At 43.0% G+C, this 22,735-nt stretch overlaps 1 protein-coding gene across 11 annotated transcripts in view; it reads left to right on the top strand.

Moving 5' to 3' along the window:
- LOC110496850 overlaps nt 1–22,735 on the top strand; it is a 96,615-nt gene that overhangs the window by 53,761 nt on the left and 20,119 nt on the right. For 10 of the 11 annotated variants that reach the window (XM_036953219.1, XM_036953224.1, XM_036953225.1 and 7 more), the window contains 11 exons: nt 7,168–7,272; nt 16,010–16,067; nt 16,172–16,372; nt 16,487–16,617; nt 17,721–17,855; nt 19,635–19,686; nt 19,782–19,910; nt 20,058–20,185; nt 20,312–20,422; nt 20,871–20,928; nt 21,252–21,398. In XM_036953219.1, the coding sequence (XP_036809114.1) occupies nt 7,168–7,272; nt 16,010–16,067; nt 16,172–16,372; nt 16,487–16,617; nt 17,721–17,855; nt 19,635–19,686; nt 19,782–19,910; nt 20,058–20,185; nt 20,312–20,422; nt 20,871–20,928; nt 21,252–21,398 (1,255 nt within the window). The remainder of the gene's footprint in view (nt 1–7,167; nt 7,273–16,009; nt 16,068–16,171; nt 16,373–16,486; nt 16,618–17,720; nt 17,856–19,634; nt 19,687–19,781; nt 19,911–20,057; nt 20,186–20,311; nt 20,423–20,870; nt 20,929–21,251; nt 21,399–22,735) is intronic. The other variant, XM_036953222.1, reaches the window with a different exon arrangement.

Raw genomic sequence — 22,735 nt, 5'->3', positions numbered from 1 at the left:
CTATTTTCCCTCAGAATATTTTCACTATTCTGAATGTCTAAAGAATCCATATGTTCTTTTGAAATATGAACACAAAAATACCGGACATTTTGAGCTCTTATCATGGTCTTGAATTGGATTTGCATTTTTCTGGTCTCGGTCTTGACTGTGTCTCAGTCCCCTTGTCCCCCTCCTTGGTCTTGACTTAGACTCAATTTGCTCCGGTCTTGGTCTTGAATCGGTCTCGCTTTAGCTGGTCTCGAACACAACACGGGTAGGTGAATAGTCACTCAGATTATATAAATACCAGAGCCCGGTTGCATAAAACATCTTAAAAGTTAAGGAATAATATTCCCTTACCTAAGGGAATTGTTCAAAGGCGTAGCCTAGAGACCCTCAAATATTTCCTTAAGGGCATAGTTAAGGGGCTTTACGGTAATTTGAAGGCATGTATGACAGAAAGTGTATCTGGTTACCGTGGAGACGGCCTGATTCACTTACTAAACGTCTCATCAAAGAGATGCCTTTAATTTTGTGAGATAGCAAAATAAAACTTCTACAATCAAGACAGGATAACCAAATTGCTTCAGAAGATACAAACCATGCAGAGGATTGTGCCATGGATTGTGCACCTTCCATCGTTTAGCTAAATAGCTAGCTGGTTGATGTTTTCCTTTTGTAACCCGAGCAGATGAATCAATGTATTTATAAAGCCCTTCTTACATCAGCCTAAAACCCCAAACAGCAAGCAATGCCGGTGTAGAAGCACGGTTGCTCGGAAAAACTCCCTAGAAAGGAAGGAACCTCGGAAGAAACCTTGAGAGGAACCAGGCTATGAGGGGTGGCCAGTCCTCTTCTGGCTGGGCTGGGTGGAGATTATAACAGAACATGGCCAAGATGTTCAAATGTTCATGTAATCACAGTGGTTGTAGAGGGTGCAACAAGTCAGCATCTCAGGAGTAAATGTCACTTGGCTTTTCATAGCCGATCATTCAGAGTATCTCTACCACACCTGCTGTCTTGAGAGAGCGAGAACTTAAATTCACACAGGACACTGGATAAGACAGGAGAAATACTGCAGATATAACAGACTGACTCTAGCCCCCTGACACAAACTATTGCAGCATAAATACTGGAGGCTGAGACAGGAAGGGTCGAGACAGTGGCCCCGTCCGACGATACCCCCAGGCAGGGCCATACAGGCAGGATATAACCCTACCCCACTTTGCCAAAGCTCAGCCCCCACACCACTAGAGGGATATTAACAGACCACCAACTTACTACCCTGAGACAAGGCTGAGTATAGTCCATGAAGATCTCCTCCACCGCACAAGCCTGAGGGGGCGCAAAACCAGACAGGAACATCACGTCAGTGACTCAACCCACTCAAGTGACGCACCCCTCCTAGGGACGGCATGGAAGAGCACTAGTAAGCCAGTGACTCAGCCCCCGTAATAGGGTTTGAGGCAGAGAATCCCAGTGGAGAGAGGCCAGTCAGAGACAGCAAGGGCGGTTTGTTGCTCCAGTGCCTTTCCATTCACCTTCACACTCCTGGGCCAGACTACACTCAATAATAGGACCTACTGAAGAGATGAGTCTTCAATAAAGACTTAAATGTCGAGAACGAGTCTGCTTCTCTCACATGGATAGGCAGACCATTCCATAAAAATTGAGCTCTATAGGAGAAAGCCCTGCCTCCAGCTGTTTGCTTAGAAATTATATGGACAGTAAGGAGGCCTGCGTCTTGTGACCGTAGCGTACGTGTAGGTATGTACGGCAGGACCAAATCGGAAAGATAGGTAAGCACAAGCCCATGTAATGCTTCGTAGGTTAGCAGTAAAACCTTGAAATCAGCCCTTGCCTTAACAGGAAGCCAGTGTAGAGAGGCTAGCACTGGAGTAATATGATCAAATTTTAGGGTTCTTGTCAAGATTCTAGCAGCCGTGTTTAGCACTAACTGAAGTTTATTTAGTGCTTTATCTGGGTAGCCGGAAAGTAGAGCACTGCAGTAGTCTAATCTAGAAGTGACAAAAGCATGGATTCTTTTTTCTAAATTTTTGGAGAGAAAGTTTCAGATTTTTGCAATGTTACGTAGATGGAAAAAAGCTGTCCTCGAAACAGTCTTGATATGTTCGTCAAAAGAGAGATCAGGGTCCAGAGTAACGCCGAGGTCCTTCGGTTTTTTTGAGATGACTGTACAACCATCAAGATTCAACAGAAGATCTCTTTGTTTCTTGGGACCTAGAACTAGCATCTCTGTTTGGTCTTTTTAAAGTTAGAACATTTGCCGCCATCCACTTCCTTATGTTTGAAACACAGGTTTCCAGGGAGGGCAATTTTGGGGCTTCACCATGTTTCATCGAAATGTACAGCTGTGTGTCGTCCGCATAGCAGTGAAAGTTAACGTTCTGTTTCTGAAGGACATCCCCAAGAGGTAAAATAAAAAGGGAAACGAATAGTGGTCCTAAAAGGGAGCCTTGAGGATCACCGAAATTTACAGTTGATTTGTCAGAGGACAAACCATCTACTTAAACAAACTGATATCTTTCCGACAGATAAGATCTAAACCAGACCAGAACTTGTCCGTGTAGACCAATTTGGGTTTCCAATCTCCAAAAGAATGTGATGATCAATGATATCAAAAGCAGCACTAAGGTCTAGGAGCATGACAACAGATAAAGAGCCTTGGTCTGACACCATTAAAAAGTAATTTACCACCTTCACAAGTGCAGTCTCAGTGCTGTGATGGGGTCTAAAACTAGCCTGAAGTGTTTCGTGTATACATTGTTTGTCTTCAGGAAGGCAGTGAGTTGCTGCGCAACAGCTTTTCTAAGAGTTTTGAGAGAAATGGGAGATTCGAAATAGGCCAATTTTAGTTTATTATATTTTCTTGTTCAATGTTTGGCTTTTTCAAGAGAGGCTTTATTTCTGCCACTTTTAGTGAGTTTGGTACACATCTGGTGGATAGGGAGCCATTTATTATGTTCAACATAGGAGGGCCAAGCACAGGAAGCAGCTCTTTCAGTAGTTTCGTTGGAATAGGGTGAATGACACATTCACCTTCACAAATGCTGTTTACATTGATATCCATACTAAATGAAGCAGTTAAGGGAATGTTATGGCCACCCTTAACCTTTCACTTAATTTAAGGGGGAAATTCACCTTCAAATGATTTGTGCAACTGACTTAAAGTTAAAGAAACTTTAAGGGAAATTATGAGGGGAAAACCAGGCCCAGGTGACTAGTCGCGCTGAGTATATAGAGTAGTAGGTGAATAGTCACTCCGACTATATAGAGTACCAGACGACTCATCAATCAGTGTATATAGTAACATGTAACTACTGTAGTCACTCAGGGCATATAGGACCAGGTGACTAGCCATTTAGGCTCTATAGTGGTGGTTTCCCGGACACTGATTAACCCTGGTCCTGGACATAATTGCAAGATTAATGAAGAATCTCCAGTACAAGTTGATTAGTCACTCAGAGTATAATGGAGTACCAGGTGAATAGCCACTTAGGTTATGTAGAGTACCAGGTGATTTATCACTCAGATTATATAGAGTACTACGTAACTCGTCATTCATAGTGATATGTTTTATTCAATATGCAATGAACTTGTTTACCACGAGTCAACTCAAAGTGAAGTTCAATTGTTTAATACCAAAAGATGCAACAGCTGAATACGTGCCTTTCGAGTGGCGCAGCACTCTTTTATATCCAAGCAAAGCTCCCCCCGCCTATACAGTGATACAGTATACTTCAGTAGTTTTCGACTAACATGACACAGCACTTTCCACTGACCCTTATTAAGACAGGTTAATTTGCAAACCATGACCCAGGAGTTGTGACAGTCTCAACCGCTGTTGGTGCCACTTCCTCTTATCATCCTGCTGTTAGGCCACGGAGCATCCCTGTGGTTTCCAGTCACAAGCTTTTTAACGGACAGTTCCCCAAAACCACACACACCCTAGTATGCAATGACCTTTTCTCTACTTTCACTACTGACACTCTGACTTCTGTTCAGAGGTTAATGATGTCACATTGAAATCAGTCTGTCACATTGGCAGGTAGGAAATGTATTTAGACTTGTATTTAGACCACATTTTGTTACTGCCTGATTTCAAAATTGATTAAATAGATTTTGATCCATACACACACACAATACCCCATAATGGCAAAGTGAAAATGTGTTTTTAGAAATTTTTGCAAATGTATAAAAAAAATGAAATACAGAAAACTTTGAACTGAATTAAAATGTAACCGAGTACAGAAAGATGTAGAGTGAACCCGAAGAAGGGCCTCTTCCCCACCAGTCATCTTCAGCTCAAGTTCTTGTCCCGAGATCATACCTCCCCGAATCTGCGGGAGCGAAACGATTCCTTCTAATAGTGTGTTAGGAGGTGATTGAGGAAAGGTAGGAAACTGAGAACAAACAAAATTTTGAGCTTGGAAATAGCGGAAAAGATTTGATTGAGGCCAATTACATTTTGCTCCAAGATCATTCAAACTGGCAAAGGTCCCATCTAAAAATAAATATTTGAAACATTCCACTCTCTCCCGCCACAAACAATAGCCTGGTCAAGCTTGGCGGGTATAAATAGATGGTTGTTACAAATTGGGCTTAAAAGAGAATGGGCAGAAAGTGTAAAATGCTGACAGATGTTTCCAGATATTCAGAGTAGAGAGCACAATGGGATTTCAAATCATATGTTATTTGTCACATGAGCCGAATACAACAGGTACAGTGAAATGGTTACTTACAAGCCTTTAACCAACAATGCCGTTTTAGGGGAAAAAAGTGATAAAGTATTTACTGAAATAAACTAAACTTACATAAAAAAATAAAAATAAATAAAAAAAATACTTAAGGAGCAACAATAAAATAACAGTAGTGAGGCTATATACAGGGGGTACCGGTTAGTCGAGGTAATTGAGGTAATACAGTGCCTTGCAAGAGTATTCATCTCCCTTGTCGTTTTTCCTATTTTGTTGCATTACAACCTGTAATTTAAAACTATTTTTATTTGGATTTCATGTAATGGACATGCACAAAATAGTCCAAATTGGTGAAGTGAAATGGAAAAATGTACTTGTTTCAAAAAATTATAAAAAAAAAAAAAACGTAAAAGTGAGTGCTTAAATGTTGTCTAAAATGGCGCCGGAAGAAATGGCCCAACCAATTGTGCTATTATGTGGGGTTTTTTCGCGTTATTTGTAACTTATTTTGTACATAATGTTTCTGCAACCGTATCTTAAGGCAAAAAAGAGCTTCTGGATATCAGGACAGCGATCACTTACCTCGGATTAGACAAAGATTTTTTCTACAACAAGGGTGACGCATAAAACACACACAGGGCCGACATCCCGGTTATTTGCAAGAGGAGCGTCTGTACATATTTTAAACAACAGCTGGTACACGAAATCTAAGGAAGTCTAGATTTGAATCGCCTGAAGTAGAGTATATTGTGATAAATTGCAGGCCACACTACTTGCCTAGAAAGTTTTCAGCTATACTTTTCGTGGCTGTTTATTTACCACCACAGACGGGTGCTGGCACTAAGACCGCACTCAGTCAACTGTATAAGGAAATAAGCAAACAGGAAACCACTCAACCAGAGGTGGCGCTCCTAGTGACCGGAGACTTTAATGCAGGGAAACTTAAATCAGTTTTACCAAATTTCTATCAGCATGTTAAATGTGCAACCAGAGGGAAAAAAAAAATTCTAGATTACCTGTACTCCACACACAGAGACGCGTACAAAGCACTCCCTCACCCTCCATTTGGTAAATCCGACCACAACTCTATCATCCTGATTCCTGCTTACAAGCAAAAATAAAAGCAGGAAGCACCAGTGACTCGGTCTATAAAAAAGTGGTCAGATGAAGCAGATGCTAAACTACAGGAATGTTTTTCTATCACAGACTGGAACATGTTCCGGGATTCTTCCGATGGCATTGAGGAGTACGCCACATCAGTCACTGGCTTTATCAATAAGTGCATTGAGGACGTCGTCCCCACTGACGTACATACCCCAACCAGAAGCCATGGATTACAGGCAACATTCCGCACTGAGCTAAAGCGTAGAGCTGGCGCTTTCAAGGTGCGGGACTCTAACCCGGAACCATACAAGAAAACCTGCTATGCCCTGCAACGAACCACCAAACAAGCAAAGCGTAAATACAGGGCTAAGATTGAATCATACTACACTGGCTCTGATGCGCGTCTTATGTGGCAGGGCTTGCAAACTATTACAAACTACAAAGGGATGCACAGTCGCGAGCTGCCCAGTGACACGAGCCTACCAGACGAGCTAAATTACTTCTATGCTAGCTTCGAGGCAAGCAACACTGAGAGCATGAGAGCATCAGCTGTTCTGTACGACTGTGTGATCGGTAGCCGACAATGGACAGGTAAACAAAACCAACGCATGGATTGCTGTCATAACTTTTCCAATGACCACCATCTAGTGATCAGAATCTGGTCATATCAGGATGTATGATGGGACATAAACCTAATAACTACAATGACAAATTTCTCTGAACGGGTAAAAAACTATGACCAAATAATTCACTGGGAATAAACAATAGTGCGAGTCGCAGCTCTAAATTTATTTAGATTTTTACCTTGGCAGATTTTTACCTTGTCAGCTCGGGGATTCGATCTAGCAACCTTTTGGTTACTGGCCCAACGCTCTAACCACTTGGCTAAATGCTGCCCATATACTACTTGTCAGACAAGGAAAATTATACTGTATACTGTTTTTTGGGGTGGGATTGGTGTGGGGGGATCCATGAGTGTCTTTTTAAAATTTTTGGGGATTCCTCATGTCTTACTCATTGTTAAGTACTATATTTATTGAATATTCTATGAATATTTGGGTGCAATCAATTAGCATAATTGATCATAGATCTAATTATATTTCAAAATGTTGCAGTAATCTTATCGGTTTCTAACTACAGAAACGATTTCAGAGCAATCTGAGATGGTGGTTGTCAATCCTCTTTCTTGTACTTTTGAGTTGGAATGACCCATGTGGCGCGAGTATATACAATATATGGACTTATGTTAATGTGCATGAGTGTCAACATTAAAGTGTGTGTGTGTGGTCTGCCTGTGTAATGTGTGTGTTGTGTGGGCATGTAGCCTGCTTGAGTAACGTGTTTGTGCCCGTGTGTCCATTGACAGAGGTCGCTGAAGACAGTGGTTGTCCCCAAAGGGAACCAGCTCCATAAGAAGTTGAGGAGAGCTGCCTTGAAGCTGGAGAAGACCATGGGATATGGAGAGGCTGAGGTGTGTGTGTGTCCGTGCGTGCGGGGGGATGACGGAATATACAGTGCATTGGGAAAGTATTCAGACCCCTTCACTTTTTCCACATTTTGCCTTAAAATGGATTTAAATAATCTTCATCAATCTACACAACAATAGCCCATAATGACAAAACGAAAACGGTTATCTTTGGAAAATTTTGCAAATGTATTAAAAAAAAACCAGATACCTTATTTACATAAGTATTCAGACCTTATCCTATGAGACTCGAAATTGAGCTCTGGTGAATCCTGTTTCCATTGATCATCCTTGAGATGTTTCTACAACTTGATTGGAGTCCACCTGTGGTAAATTCAATTGATTGGACATGGTTTGGAAGGGAAACATCTGTTTGTATAAGGTCCCACAGTTGACCGTGTATTTCAGAGCAAAACCAAGCCATGAGGTCTAAGGAATTGTTCATAGAGCTCCGAGACAGGATTGTGTCAAGGCACAAATCTGGGGAAGGGTACCAAAAAATGTCTGCAGCATTGATGGTCCCCACAGTGGCCATCATCATTCTTAAATGGAAGACGTTTGGAACCACCGAGACATTTCCTAAAGCTGGCTGCACTGCCAAACTAAGCAATCGGGGGACAGGGCCTTGGTCAGGGAGGTGACCAAAAACAATAGTGCGATTCACTATGACCGAGCTCCAGAGTTCCTCTGTGGAGATAGTTGTCCTTTGGGAAGGTTCTCCCATTTTTGCAACACTCCACCAATCAGGCCTTTATGGTAGAGTGGCCAGACGAAAACCACTCCTCAGTAAAAGGCACATGACAGCCTGCTAGGAGTTTGCCAAAAGGCACCTAAAAGACTACACCTACAAGATTATCTGGTCTGATGAAACCAATATTGAACCCTTTGGCCTGAAAACTAAGTGTCACTTCTGGAGGAAACCAGGCACCGATCATCACCTGGCCAATAACATCCCTACGGTGAAACATGGTGGTGGCAGCATCATGCTGTGGGGATGTTTTTCAGTGGCAGGGACTGGGAGACGAATCAGGGTCGAGGGAAAGATGAATGGAGCAAAGTACGGAGAGATCCTTGAAAACCTGCTCAGGACCTCAGACTGGGGAGAAGGTTCACCTTCCAACAGGACAACGACCCTAAGCACACAGCCAAGACAACACAGGAGTGGCTTGGGGACAAGTCTCAATGTCCGTGAGTGGCCCAGCCAGAGCCCGGACTTCAACCTGATCTAACATCTCTGGAGAGACCTGAAAATAGCTGTGCAGCGACGCTCCCCATCCAACCTGACAGAGCTTGAGAGGATCTGCAGAGAAGAATGTGAAAAACTCCCCAAATACAGTAGTGTCAAGCTTGTAGCGTCATACCTTAGACGACACAAGGCTGTAATCGCTGCCAATGGTGCTTCAACAAAGTACTGAGTAAAAAATGCTTATGTACTTATGTAAATGTGAGATTTTTTTTGGGGGGGGAAATCATTTCCACAAACGTGTTTTTGCAAAAAATTTTGTTTTTACAAAAATGTGGAAAAGCTGAAGGGGTCTGAATACTTTCCGAATGCTCTAATATATATGTATGTACAGTTGAAGTCAGAAGTTTACATACACCTAAGCCAAATACATTTAAAGTCAGTTTCCTGACATTTAATCCTAGTAAAAAATTCCCTGTTTTAGGTCAGTTAGGATCACTGCTATTAATTTAGGCTTTTATTTCTTTCATCACATTCCCAGTGGGTCAGAAGTTTACATACACTCAATTAGTATTTGGTAGGATTGCCTTTAAATTGTCTATGGGATTGAGGTCAGGGCTTTGTGATGGCCACTCCAATACCTTGACTTTGTTGTCCTTAAGCCATTTTGCCACAAGTTTGGAATTATGCTTGGGGTCATTGTCCATTTGGAAGACCTATTTGCGACCAAGTTTTATCTTCCTGACTGATGTCTTGAGATGTTGCTTCAATATATCCACATAATTTTCCTTTCTCATGATGCCATCTATTTTGTGAAGTGCACCAGTCCCTCCTGCAGCAAAGCACCCCCACAACATGATGCTGCCACCCCCGTGTTTCACGGTTGGGATGGTGTTCTTCGGCTTGCAAGCATCCCCCTTTTTCCTCCAAACATAACGATGGTCATTATGGCCAAACAGTTCTATTTTTGTTTCAGCAGACCAGAGGACATTTCTCCAAAAAGTAAGATCTTTGTCCCCATGTGCAGTGGCAAACTGTAAGTCTGGTTTTTTTGGCGCAGTGGCTTCTTCGTTGCTGAGCAGCCTTTCAGGTTATGTCTACATAGGACTCGTTTTACTGTGGCTATAGATAATTTTGTACCTGTTTCTTCCAGCATCTTCACAAGGTCCTTTGCTGTTGTTCTGGGATTGATTTGCACTTTTCGCACCAAAGTACGTTCAACTCTAGGAGACAGAACACATCTCCTTCCTGAGCAGTATGCCGGTTACGTACTATTGTTTGTACAGATGAACGCGGTACCTTCAGGCGTTTGGAAATTGCTCCCAAGGATGAACCAGACTTGTGGAGGTCTACTTGTGGAGTCTTGATTTCTTTTGATTTTCCCATGATGTCAAGCAAAGAGACACTGAGTTTGAAGGTAGGCCTTGAAGTACATCCACAGATACACCTCCAATTGACTCAAATTATATCAATTAGCCTAACAGAATCTTCTAAAGCCACGACATCATTTTCTGGAATTTTCCAAGCTGTTTAAAGGCACAGTCAACTTAGTGTATGTAAACTTCTGACCCACTGGAATTGTGATACAGTGAATTATAAGTGAAATAATCTGTCTGTAAACAATTGTTGGAAAAAGTACTTGTGTCATGCACAAAGTAGATGTCCTAACCGACTTGCCAAAACCATAGTTTTTTAACAAGAAATTTGTGGAGTGGTTGAAAAACAAGTTTTTATGACTCCAACCTAAGAGTATGTAAACTTCCGACTTCAACTGTGTGTGTGTATATGTGTGTGTGTGTGTGTGTGTATATATATGTGTGTGTGTGTGTGTGTGTGTGTGTGTGTGTATATATATATATATATATATGTATGAATGTATGTGTGTGTATATATATGTATGTATGTATATATGTGTATTTATATATGTGTATATATATATATGTATGTACTGTGTTAACAACCCTCCAGGCGAGCTTCAATGCCATACAACTCTCCTTCCGTGGCCTCCAATTGCTCTTGAATACAAGTAAAACTAAATGCATGCTCTTCAACCGATCGCTGCCTGCACATGCCCGCCTGTCCAACATCAATACTCTGGACGACTCTGACTTAGAATATGTTGACAACTACAAATAGACTGTAAACTCTCCTTCCAGACTGACATCAAACATCACTAATCCAAAGTTTAATCTAGAATTGGCTTCCTATTTCGCAACAAAGCATCCTTCACTCATGCTGCCAAACATACCCTTGTAAAACTGACCATCCTACCAATCCTCGACTTCGGCGATGTCATTTACAAAATAGCCTCCAATACCCTACTCAATAAATAAGATGCAGTCTATCACAGTGCCATCTGTTTTGTCATCAAAGCACCATATACTACCCACCACTGCGACTTGTATGCTCTCGTTGGCTGGCCCTCGCTTCATACTCGTCGCCAAACCCACTGGCTCCAGGTCATTTTCAAGACCATGCTAGGTAAACTTTACCCCCCTTATCTCAGCTCGCTGGTCACCATAGCAGCACCCACGTGTAGCACGCTCTCCAGCAGGTATATCTCCCTGGTCACCCCCAAAACCAATTCTTCCTTTGGCCACCTCTCCTTCCAGTTCTCTGCTGCCAATGACTGGAACGAACTACAAAAATCTCTGAAACTGGAAACACTTATCTCCCTCACTAGCTTTAAGCACCAGCTGTCAGAGAAGCTCACAGATTACTGCACCTGTACATAGCACATCTATAATTTAGCCCAAACAACTACCTCTTTCCCTACTGTATTTATTTATTTATTTTGCTCCTTTGCACCCCATTATTTCTATCTCTACTTTGCACATTCTTCCACTGCAAATCAACCATTCCAGTGTTTTACCTGCTATATTGTATTTACTTCGCCACCATGGCCTTTTTTTGCCTTTACCTCCCTTATCGCACCTCACTTGCTCACATTGTATATAGACTTATTTTTCTACTGTATTATAGACTGTATGTTTGTTTTATTCCATGTGTAACTCTGTTGTTGTATATGTCGAACTGCTTTGCTTTATCTTGACCAGGTCGCAATTGTAAATGAGAACTTGTTCTCAACTTGCCTACCTGGTTAAATAAAGGTTAAATAAAAAAATAAAAAAAATCTATGTATGTATGTATGTGTGTGTGTGTGTGTGTGTGTGTGTGTATATGTATATGTGTGTGTATATATGTGTGTGTATATATTTATATGTATGTACACTGCTCAAAAAAATAAAGGGAACACTAAAATAACGCATCCTAGATCTGAATCAATGAAATATTCTTATTAAATACTTTTTTCTTTACATAGTTGAATGTGCTGACAACAAAATCACACAAAAATTATCAATGGAAATCAAATTTATCAACCCATGGAGGTCTGGATTTGGAGTCACACTCAAAATTTAAGTGGAAAACCACACTACAGGCTGATCCAACTTTGATGTAATGTCCTTAAAACAAGTCAAAATGAGGCTCAGTAGTGTGTGTGGCCTCCACGTGCCTGTATGACCTCCCTATAACGCCTGGGCATGCTCCTGATGAGGTGGCGGATGGTCTCCTGAGGGATCTCCTCCCAGACCTGGACTAAAGCATCCGTCAACTCCTGGACAGTCTGTGGATGGAGCGAGACATGATGTCCCAGATGTGCTCAATTGGATTCAGGTCTGGGGAACGGGCGGGCCAGTCCATAGCATCAATGCCTTCCTCTTGCAGGAACTGCTGACACACTCCAGCCACATGAGGTCTAGCATTGTCTTGCATTAGGAGGAACCCAGGGCCAACCGCACCAGCATATGGTCTCACAAAGGGGTCTGAGGATCTCATCTCGGTACCTAATGGCAGTCAGGCTACCTCTGGCGAGCACATGGAGGGCTGTGCAGCCCCCCAAAGAAATGCCACCCCACACCATGACTGACCCACCGCCAAACCGGTCATGCTGGAGGATGTTGCAGGCAGCAGAACATTCTCCACCGCGTCTCCAGACTCTGTCACGTCTGTCACATGTGCTCAGTGTGAACCTGCTTTCATCTGTGAAGAGCACAGGGCGCCAGTGGCGAATTTGCCAATCTTGGTGTTCTCTGGCAAATGACAAACATCCTGCACGGTGTTGGGCTGTAAGCACAACCCCCACCTGTGGACATCGGGCCCTCATACCACCCTCATGGAGTCTGTTTCTGACCGTTTGAGCAGACAAATGCACATTTGTGGCCTGCTGGAGGTCATTTTGCAGGGCTCTGGCAGTGCTCCCTCCTCCTTGCACAAAGGCGGAGGTAGCGGTCCTGCTGCTGGGTTGTTGCCCTCCTACGGCCTCCTCCACGTCTCCTGATGTACTGGCCTGTCTCCTGGTAGCGCCTTCATGCTCTGGACACTACCCTGACAGACACAGCAAACCTTCTTGCCACAGCTCACATTGATGTGCCATCCTGGATGAGCTGCACTACCTGAGCCACTTGTGTGGGTTGTAGACTCTGTCTCATGCTACCACTAGAGTGAAAGCACCGCCAGCTTTCACTCTTTCACTCTGTTGTTTAAGTGTTCCCTTTATTTTTTTGAGCAGTGTGTGTGTGTGTGTGTGTGTGTGTGTGTGTGTGTGTGTGTGTTTCTGCTCATAATTTCCTACATTTTGATAGTCAACCTCTGTCATTATATGTTGCCCTAGAACACTAATAAACCCTTGCTCACTAGAATGTCAGAAATCAATAGAATGAATGCTTCCATCTAGTTGACATCGGTAAAGTTCTCTGTCATCTTTTTTTGCGAAGCAAAGACGTTTAGACACCGGGGAGAAAATGCAATAACAAAAAAAATTAAAAATGATTTTATTTGCAAGATGTCCAAATTATATCAGTATGACCGGTGGTAAGGAAATAGAAAGCTGTGAAAACGACCCAACGTGTTTCTGTTAAGATTTCAGTTTGAATGATTATTTAATGTGGTTGAAATACTATCATCTTTTATGATGCTGATCAAGATAGCACTTCTACAGACGGTATATACAGTGCCATGCGAAAGTATTCGGCCCCCTTGAACTTTGCGACCTTTTGCCACATTTCAGGCTTCAAACATAAAGATATAAAACTGTATTTTTTTGTGAAGAATCAACAACAAGTGGGACACAATCATGAAGTGGAACGACATTTATTGGATATTCCAAACTTTTTTAACAAATCCAAAACTGAAAGATTGGGCGTGCAAAATTATTCAGCCCCTTTACTTTCAGTGCAGCAAACTCTCTCCAGAAGTTCAGTGAGGATCTCTGAATGATCCAATGTTGACCTAAATGACTAATGATGATAAATACAATCCACCTGTGTGTAATCAAGTCTCCGTATAAATGCACCTGCACTGTGATAGTCTCAGAGGTCCGTTAAAAGCGCAGAGAGCATCATGAAGAACAAGGAACACTCCAGGCAAGTTCGAGATACTGTTGTGAAGAACTTTAAAGCCGGATTTGGATACAAAAAGATTTCCCAAGCTTTAAACATCCCAAGGAGCACTGTGCAAGCGATTAATATTGAAATGGAAGGAGTATCAGACCACTGCAAATCTACCAAGACCTGGCCGTCCCTCTAAACTTTCAGCTCATACAAGGAGAAGACTGATCAGAGATGCAGCCAAGAGGCCCATGATCACTCTGGATGACCTGCAGAGATCTACAGCTGAGGTGGGAGACTGTCCATAGGACAACAATGAGTCGTATATTGCACAAATCTGGCCTTTATGGAAGAGTGGCAAGAAGAAAGCCATTTCTTAAAGATATCCATAAAAAGTGTTGTTTAAAGTTTGCCACAAGCCACCTGGGAGACACACCAAACATGTGGAAGAAGGTGCTCTGGTCAGATGAAACCAAAATTGAACTTTTTGGCAACAATGCAAAACGTTATGTTTGGCGTAAAAGCAACACAGCTCCTCACCCCGAACACACCATCCCCACTGTCAAACATGGTGGTGGCAGCATCATGGTTTGGGCCTGCTTTTCTTCAGCAGGGACAGGGAAGATGGTTAAAATTGATGGGAAGATGGATGGAGCCAAATACTGGACCATTCTGGAAGAAAACCTGATGGTCTGCAAAAGACCTGAGGCTGGGACGGAGATTTGTCTTCCGTCAAGACAATGATCCAAAACATAAAGCAAAATCTACAATGGAATGGTTCAAAAATAAACATATCCAGGTGTTAGAATGGCCAAGTCAAAGTCCAGACCTGAATCTGTGGAAAGAACTGAAAACTGCTGTTCACAAATGCTCTCCATCCAACCTCACTGAGCTCGAGCTGTTTTGCAAGGAGGAATGGGAAAAAATGTCAGTCTCTCGATGTGCAAAACTGATAGAGACATACCCCAAGCGACTTACAGCTGTAATCGCAGCAAAAGGTGGCGCTACAAAGTATTAACTTAAGGGGGCTGAATAATTTTGCACGCCCAATTTTTCAGTTTTTGATTTGTTAAAAAAGTTTGAAATATCCAATAAATGTCGTTCCACTTCATGATTGTGTCCCACTTGTTGTTGATTCTTCACAAAAAAATATAGTTTTATATCTTTATGTTTGAAGCCTGAAATGTGGCAAAAGGTCGCAAAGTTCAAGGGGGCCGAATACTTTCGCAAGGCACTGTAACTGATGCTGAAAGGAACTCCTGTTCCTGAGTTAAAATGTTGCCTACATTGTAGCATTTTAAAATGTTAAGATTATGTGAGTGGTTATAGACCTACAGACAGTGTCCAGATTTCAGTTTCCATTTAACCCGTCTGAACAGTAGGCTACAGTAGGCTACAGTTCCCTTGACATGCCATAGGCCTATTTGAAGTCCCTGTCTTGTATAGCGCCTCACAATAATCACGCATCACACTATCATTCTCCGTTACAACTTCACCAAATCTTCCTCAAACATGACTTTTCTGGCCCTTACTTCTCTTTATTCTCAACACTCCTTTCACAGCTTTTCTCTTATTGAATTAAACTCCGACATTGTCTCACTCCGACATTGTCCTTTTTGCCTCCGTGGATTGACGTAAACTTTTTCTGCCCGTTCCCAAAAGCCTTTGGTGATTAGCATGTAGGCTATTTGGCGTGTACACAGTTAGGCCCTAAAGCGTAGGCTTATGCACTAATGAGGCAAAGAGAGAGATGATAAACACACACTAATTTCTCATCAAAAGGTAACTATGAAGTGCACATTAAATAATACACTCAGATAGCCTAGTGGTTAAGAGTTTTGGGCAGTAACTGAAAGGTTGCTGGTTTGAACCCCTGAGCTGACTTGGTGAAAAATCTGTCAATGTGCCCTTGAGCAAGGCACTTAACTAATTGCTCCTGTAAGTCTCTGGAGAAGAGCGTCTGCTAAATGACAAAAATGTAAATTATACATTTATGGATTTTTTAAGGAATTGTTTTCTGCTTATTCAACCCGCCCTTTATCCATACAATATTTAATGACCCTAAACCCGTCCGCCCCGCGGTTATACTGCGGGTTATGAGTCAACCCGTGCATCACTAATGTGTGTGCATGCGTGTGTTGGCGCTTACCTGTCTTTGTGTGTGTGTGTGTAGGTAACGGAGTTGGATGCAGACACTTACAATTTTGTTGCAGAAAGATCCTTTGCCATTGGTGAGTCAATAATAATGTTACTGGGACTTTTATAACTATTTGCCTATAACTACTGTCTGTGAATAATTTAATATTTTCAACCGTGTGTTGGTTCGTCTCTCCAGGCCTGAACATTGTAATGCAGGTCATAAATGGTGACCCTTCACCTGACCCCCGACTGTTGGTCAGCCCTAAACCCCCTGACCCCTCACCCCAGGTCAGCCCTGACCCCTCACCCCAGGTGTCAGAGGTCAGCAACCCCACCATGACCTCTACAGCTCTGTGGTCCTATCTGAATGCCTCCACCAGGACACAGCCTGTCATCGGTAAGTGTGTGTTATTGTTTAATGTGCACTTCATAGTTACCTTTTGATGAGAAATTAGTATCTGTGTTTCTCATCTCTTTGCCTCCCTCCTCTCTCTCTCCCCCTCTCCTCCAGGTGTCAGTATGTTGACAGAGTTGCCAGACAGACATGGTGACTACTTCCTCTGCCGCTGCTGTTCTCACAGGATGTTTACGTCATCCCTCATTGGACACCTAATCTCTGCTCGACACCGCTACCACTACATAGTGGGTTACAGACTGCACACACACTACATAAACGCACATGCACACACACACTACATACAAACTACATACACACGCATGCACACACACACTACATACAAACTACATCCACACGCACGCACGCACACACACACTACATTATGTCCAGACCTGGGTAAAATACACTATATATACTAAAGTATGTGGACAACCCTTCATGGATGGGATGGATTCTGACATTTCAGCCACACCCGTTGCTGACCATGTTTGTAAAATCAAGCACACTGCCATGCAATCTCCATAGACAAACATTGGCAGTAGAATGGCCTTACTCAGTGACTTTCAACGTGGCACCATCCTAGGATGCCACCTTTCCAACAAGTCAGTTCATAAAATTTCTGCCCTGCTAGAGCTGCCCCAGTCAAATGCAAGGACTGTTATTGTGAAGTGGAAACGTCTAGGAGCAGCAACAACTCATCCGCGAAGTGGTAGGCAACACAAGCTCACAGAACAGGACAGACGAGTGCTGAAGGTGCGTAGCGCGTAAAAATCGTCTGTCCTCGGTTGCAACACTCACTACTGACGATTGATTCTGTGCTTCCAACTTTGTGGCAAGAGTTTGGGGAAGGCTCTTTCCTGTTTCTGCATGATAATGCCAACTTTGCACAAAGGGAGGTCCATACAGAAATGGTTTGTTGAGATCAGTGTGGAGAACTTTACTGGCCTGCATAGAGCCTTGACCTCAACCCCATTGAAGACCTTTGGGATGAATTGGAATGCCGACTGCAAACTAGGCCTTATCGGCAAACATCAGTGCCTGACCTCACTAACGCTCTTGTGGCTGAATGGTAGCAAGTCTTCGCAGAAATGTTCCAACATCTAGTGGAAAGCCTTCACAGAAGAGTGGAGGCTGTTATAGCAGCAAAGGGGGGACCAAATCCATAATAATGCCCATGATTTTGGAATGAGATGTTCCTCGAGCAGGTGTCCACATACTTTTGGTCATGTATTGTACTTTCAAAGACTGGAGCTGATTTCTGACCCAGGTCTGATTTGTGTTTCATGTTCAAGCTCCATACATACTGAACTCAGTAAGTGACATTTCCCACTGGACTGTGTTGTCATAGAAACTAGTGTACCCTGAGCTGGCTGCTGATTGGCCAGTGAGCCCAGAGCTGACGGTGAAGGCGGGGCCTCTTCATGAGGAGCTGAGAGTGAGAGCTGCAGAACTGGAGGCACAGGAGGGACTAGGACAGCTCACGGTAATTAATAACCTATAATCATCTAATCAATATCTGTTTGATCACTGCCCTTATCAATACACTGAACTGAAAACACCAAAGGGAACGGGACAACCCACGATAAACTATAACTATAATCATCTAATTGTAGGGTTCTGAGTCTTGACGTTTTTTAAGATATTGAGAACAACAAACACTTGAATAAAATGTTAGATTTGAATAAAGCTGGGAAGCATACAAACAATACACGTCAATAAAACCAAACAGCAGTGTATATAGGAGAGTCTGCCTCCCTGCATCCTGTGGAATCTATGCATAAACAATCATAAATCTCGATGGACCAGCCAAATGTAAATGAATGCCAGATGTTTCTTGCCGTATTGGGGGAAGGGGGTCAGTCATTCTAACTTTGACATTCCCCCAGATAACAACTTGGACCGTAACGTATGGTGGTTTAACAGGCTCACAAGGCCTTGCAGTTACATTGCAAAGGGCCCTAGGGTCTTCAGGGTTGACTGGTGTGCCTCTAACATACTGGGTAACCCACAAGGATTTCAAGGTACTTCTGGTGTGTAAACTGCATTATGGTTAAAACATACTTTTTTAAATGATTTATTTTTACAGACCTTATGGTTTATATGGTTTAAACAGACTGTATGGTTAAAGGGCCAATCCATAGCTGAAACAGTAACGAAGTGGTTCACCGCACCAATGTTTTGGTAAAAAGCTGAGGGGTGGCGCTTGAGAAATGTACCCACTCTCAAATTCATAGACAAGGACTGACCATCTATGGTATCAAAAGTTATGGTTTTAATCATGTTTGTTTACTTTATTTTGCTTAAAAACATTGGAGTACGTGCTGACCAGACCGCTCACGCATGTTGATTTTGTCCACCTACACCAGACGCGATCAGGATACACAGGTTGAAATATCAAAATTAACTCTGAACCAACTACATTAATTTGGGAACAGGTCAAAAAGCATTAAACATTTATGGACATTTAGCTACCTAGCTTGCTGATTCTAGCAAATTTGTCCTGGGATATAATCATCGGGTTGTTATTTGACCTGAAATGCACAAGGTTCTCTACTTCGACAATTAATCCACAGATAAAAAGGTAAACCTAGTTAGTTTCTAGTAATCTCTCCTCCTTCAGGCTTCTTCTTCTTCTTTGGAGTTTATATGGCGGTTTCCAACCAACTTTAAGGTGCATTACCACCACCAACTGCACTGGAGTGTGGACCTCAGTTCATCTTTCAATCACCCACGTGGGTATATGCTCCTAAAAACCAATGAGGAGATGGGAGAGGCAGGACTTGCAGCGCGTCAAGCGTCACAAATAGAATCGAATTCTATTTTAGCGCCTGGCTACGCAGATGCTCGTTGACGTGCACGGACAGTGTAGGTGTAATGATTGAATAACATTTGTGTACATTTATTTTGTGACATCTATTTTGTGACGCGAGCGGTGTGGGCAGCATGTTAGAGTTTGGGTTCTGATGGGTACAGCAGGTGTTCATGAGGTGTTTATGAGTTCTATTCTTCAAGAATCAATATCATAATTTTTTAAGTCCAAAAATGGATGTAGTGTAGCAACTGCAGATTGCTCCTTTAACAGACTATATGGTTAAAACCCTTCAAAATCAATATCTGTCTGATCACTGCCCTCAATACACTGAACTGGAGACACAGGAGGGAACAGGACAACCCACAGCCAACTCCTCCATCAAATAATGAATTAGTCAACCAATCAATCAATCAAAAGTACATCAATCATATGATCTGTTCTGTTATGAAGGTGGTAAAGAGAGAACCTGCTGCTGGAGACACAACCACTACCAATACTGAAGGTAAGACGCACGCACGCACGCACACACAAATACACACATGCACACACAAACATACACACACTCACCTCCTGTGAATGGTTTTGTGTGTGTTTCAGGGACTGCCCAGCAGAGCCAGAACGGCTCACCTCCTCTCACTGTGAAAGAGGAACCGGTTGACTCCACAGTACCGTCTCAGCCCCCTAGAAGAGAAAAGAGGAACAAGAGGAGGAGCAAACCTGTGGTTGGTCAGTATTCCTGTTATCAAGGCTGCCGTTGGTTGGTTCAGCAGTCTCTCAGTTTGGACAGTATCTCAAGTTTGGACCGTAATACTATTTTGAAGTGACCTGTGCGTGGGTGTTGATACGTGTGTGTGTGTGTGTGTGTGTGTGTAGGTGTGAACTTCCTGGTCCAGGTGTCCCACAGGAGAAGGAAACATTACTACTGTCAGCTATGTTCTGTCAGGATGAAACACGCTATTGCTGATCACATGACCAGCCTCAGCCACCGACACAACTATGTGGTGCGTGTGTTTTTAAGTCTATCTTTTTATTTAGAAAGGTGTGCATCATTACAGGGATGTCAATCAATAACCATTTATTTGGGGGATGTTTGACATGCATTCAATTTCGTTTGTTGTCTTTTGTAGAGGTTGAAATACCCTGGTTGGACCTCCAGCCCGGTAGAGATGGAGAAGAAGCTGTTCAAAATGGCCGTTCACCTGGAGAAGGTCGACAGAGACGCAGGAATGGGCATGCAGGTCAACACGCACACTGAAAGTTTACAATTGTCAGGGTGGAAGTTGTCTGTGCTTCGTTCGTTGGGGCCTGCTTCCTGCGTCAGTCAGGTTGTCTCTGTGTCACAAAGCATGATGAACCCTGTTGACTGTTGCGTACTGTTACAGGAAAATTGTGTGCCTCTTTCCTATAAATTAAACTCAAACTATTTTAGGCCCCACAGACACACATAAACTCCCACTAGCACCAAACGCACACGCTCTGCTAGCACCAAACGCACACGCTCTGCTAGCACCAAACGCACACGCTCTGCTAGCACCAAACGCACACGCTCTGCTAGCACCAAACGCACACGCTTTGCTAGCACCAAACGCACATGCTCTGCTAGCACCAAACTCACACGTTCGACCAGGACCAAACTCACACTAGCTCCAAACTCACATTTGCTGATGTTCTCTCTCTGTGTAACAGAAGATAGAAGTGGAAGCTGATGAGTACAAAGAGCTGTTGTCCTTTCCTGTGGAGGAAGGTAAGCTTGGACAGAGGAAAAATCCACCCCATTTTGAATATTATATTGTTTTTTGTGCATTTCTGGGCGATGTTGTATCGGTTTGAGGGGTCATGTTTTCATATGTATCTGGGCTATTGCCTTTCAAGCAGGCAGAAATACAGACAGTATGACAAGTTGTATTTCTGCCTGCGTGAACTGCAATAGCTCAGATACACATGAAATGACCCCAGGAATCGATAGAACATCGCTCAGAGATGAACAAAATAACATTCTAAATGGGTTAATCTTACTTTTAATTAATGTGGTTGATATATGGTTGTTATTGTGGTCTTGATCCACAGGTGTCAGTAAACTGCAAGCCATCATCAGACGGCAACAAGAGCCATGCGATCTGAGGCACACAGCTCCCTCGACCAATCACAACCCAGAGGATCTGAGACAGACAGCTCCCTTGTCCAATCTCGATGCAGCCCAATGTCCAGCTCAAGGTAAGTATAAGCCATCTGGGGCTAGAGTTTCAGCAGAACGCGTAATATCTGACTCCTTAGAGGAGAAACTGAGGTCAATCACCTGAAGTTGTATTCCTGTTGTTGAAACTGTTCTTTAGCTGAAACTGTTGTACTGAAACTGTGGGGGGAAGCACTAGGGTGTGTGGGTGTTGGCATGAGATACATAAAGGAGAACCAACCAGTAAAAGCACAGCCCCTTTATTCTCTACGAATCGTGCCGAGAACATAAAAGTGGGTTCACAGATTCTGGTGTCAACTTTTGTTGTGACTTGATTTAAATGAATCTGATGACTGTTAGTGGCGCGGGACTTTAATTCAGGCAAACTTAAATCAGTTTTACCAAATTTTTACCAGCATGTCACGTGCAACCAGAGAAAAAAAAATCCTAGAACACCTTTACTCCACACACAGAGATGCATACAAAGCTCTCCACCGCCCTCCATTTGACAAATCTGACCATAATTCTATCCTCCTGATTCCTGCTTACAAGCGAAAACTAAAGCAGGAAGTACCAGTGACTCGCTCAATAGGGAAGTGATCAGATGACTCGGATGCTACACTACATGACTGTTTTACTAGCACAGACTGGAATATGTAACAGGATTCATCCAATGGCATTGAGGAGTACACCACCTCAGTCATCGGCTTCATCAATAAGTGCATCGACGACGTCATCCCCACAATGACTGTACGTATATATCCCATGGATTACAGGCAACATCCGCACCGAGCTAAAGGCTAGAACTGCCGCTTTCAAGGAGCGCTTAGAAAAAATCCCGCTATGCCCTCCGACAAACCATTAAACAAGCAAAGCGTCAATACAGGATTAAGATTGAATCCTACTACACCGGTTCTGACGCTTGTCGGATGTGGCAGGGCTTGAAAACTATTACAGACTACAAAGGAAAACCCACACGTGAGCTGCCCAATGACGTGAGCAACCAGACGAGCTAAAAGCCTTTTATGCTCGCTTCAAGGAAAGCAACACTTGAAGCATGTACGAGAGCACCAGCTGTCCTAGATGACTGTGTGATAACGCTCTTGGTAGCTTAGCCGATGTGAACAAAACCTTTAAACAGGTCAACATTCACAAAGCCGCTGGGCCAGATGGATTACCAGGACGTGTACTCAAAGCGTGCGCGGACCAACTGACATGTTCACTGACATTTTCAGCATCTCCCTGGCCGAGTCTGTAATATCTACATGTTTCAAGCAGACCACCATAGTCCCCGTGCCCAAGGATGCGAAGGTAACCTGCCTAAATGATTACTGCCCCTTGGCACTCACGTCGGTAGCCATGAAGTGCATTGTAAGGC

Source organism: Oncorhynchus mykiss, chromosome 18 (genome assembly GCF_013265735.2).
Source record: "Oncorhynchus mykiss isolate Arlee chromosome 18, USDA_OmykA_1.1, whole genome shotgun sequence".
Taxonomy (NCBI): Eukaryota; Metazoa; Chordata; class Actinopteri; order Salmoniformes; family Salmonidae; genus Oncorhynchus; species Oncorhynchus mykiss.
Note: the sequence above shows the minus strand (reverse complement) of the source record. Positions and strands in the feature narration are given on the sequence as shown.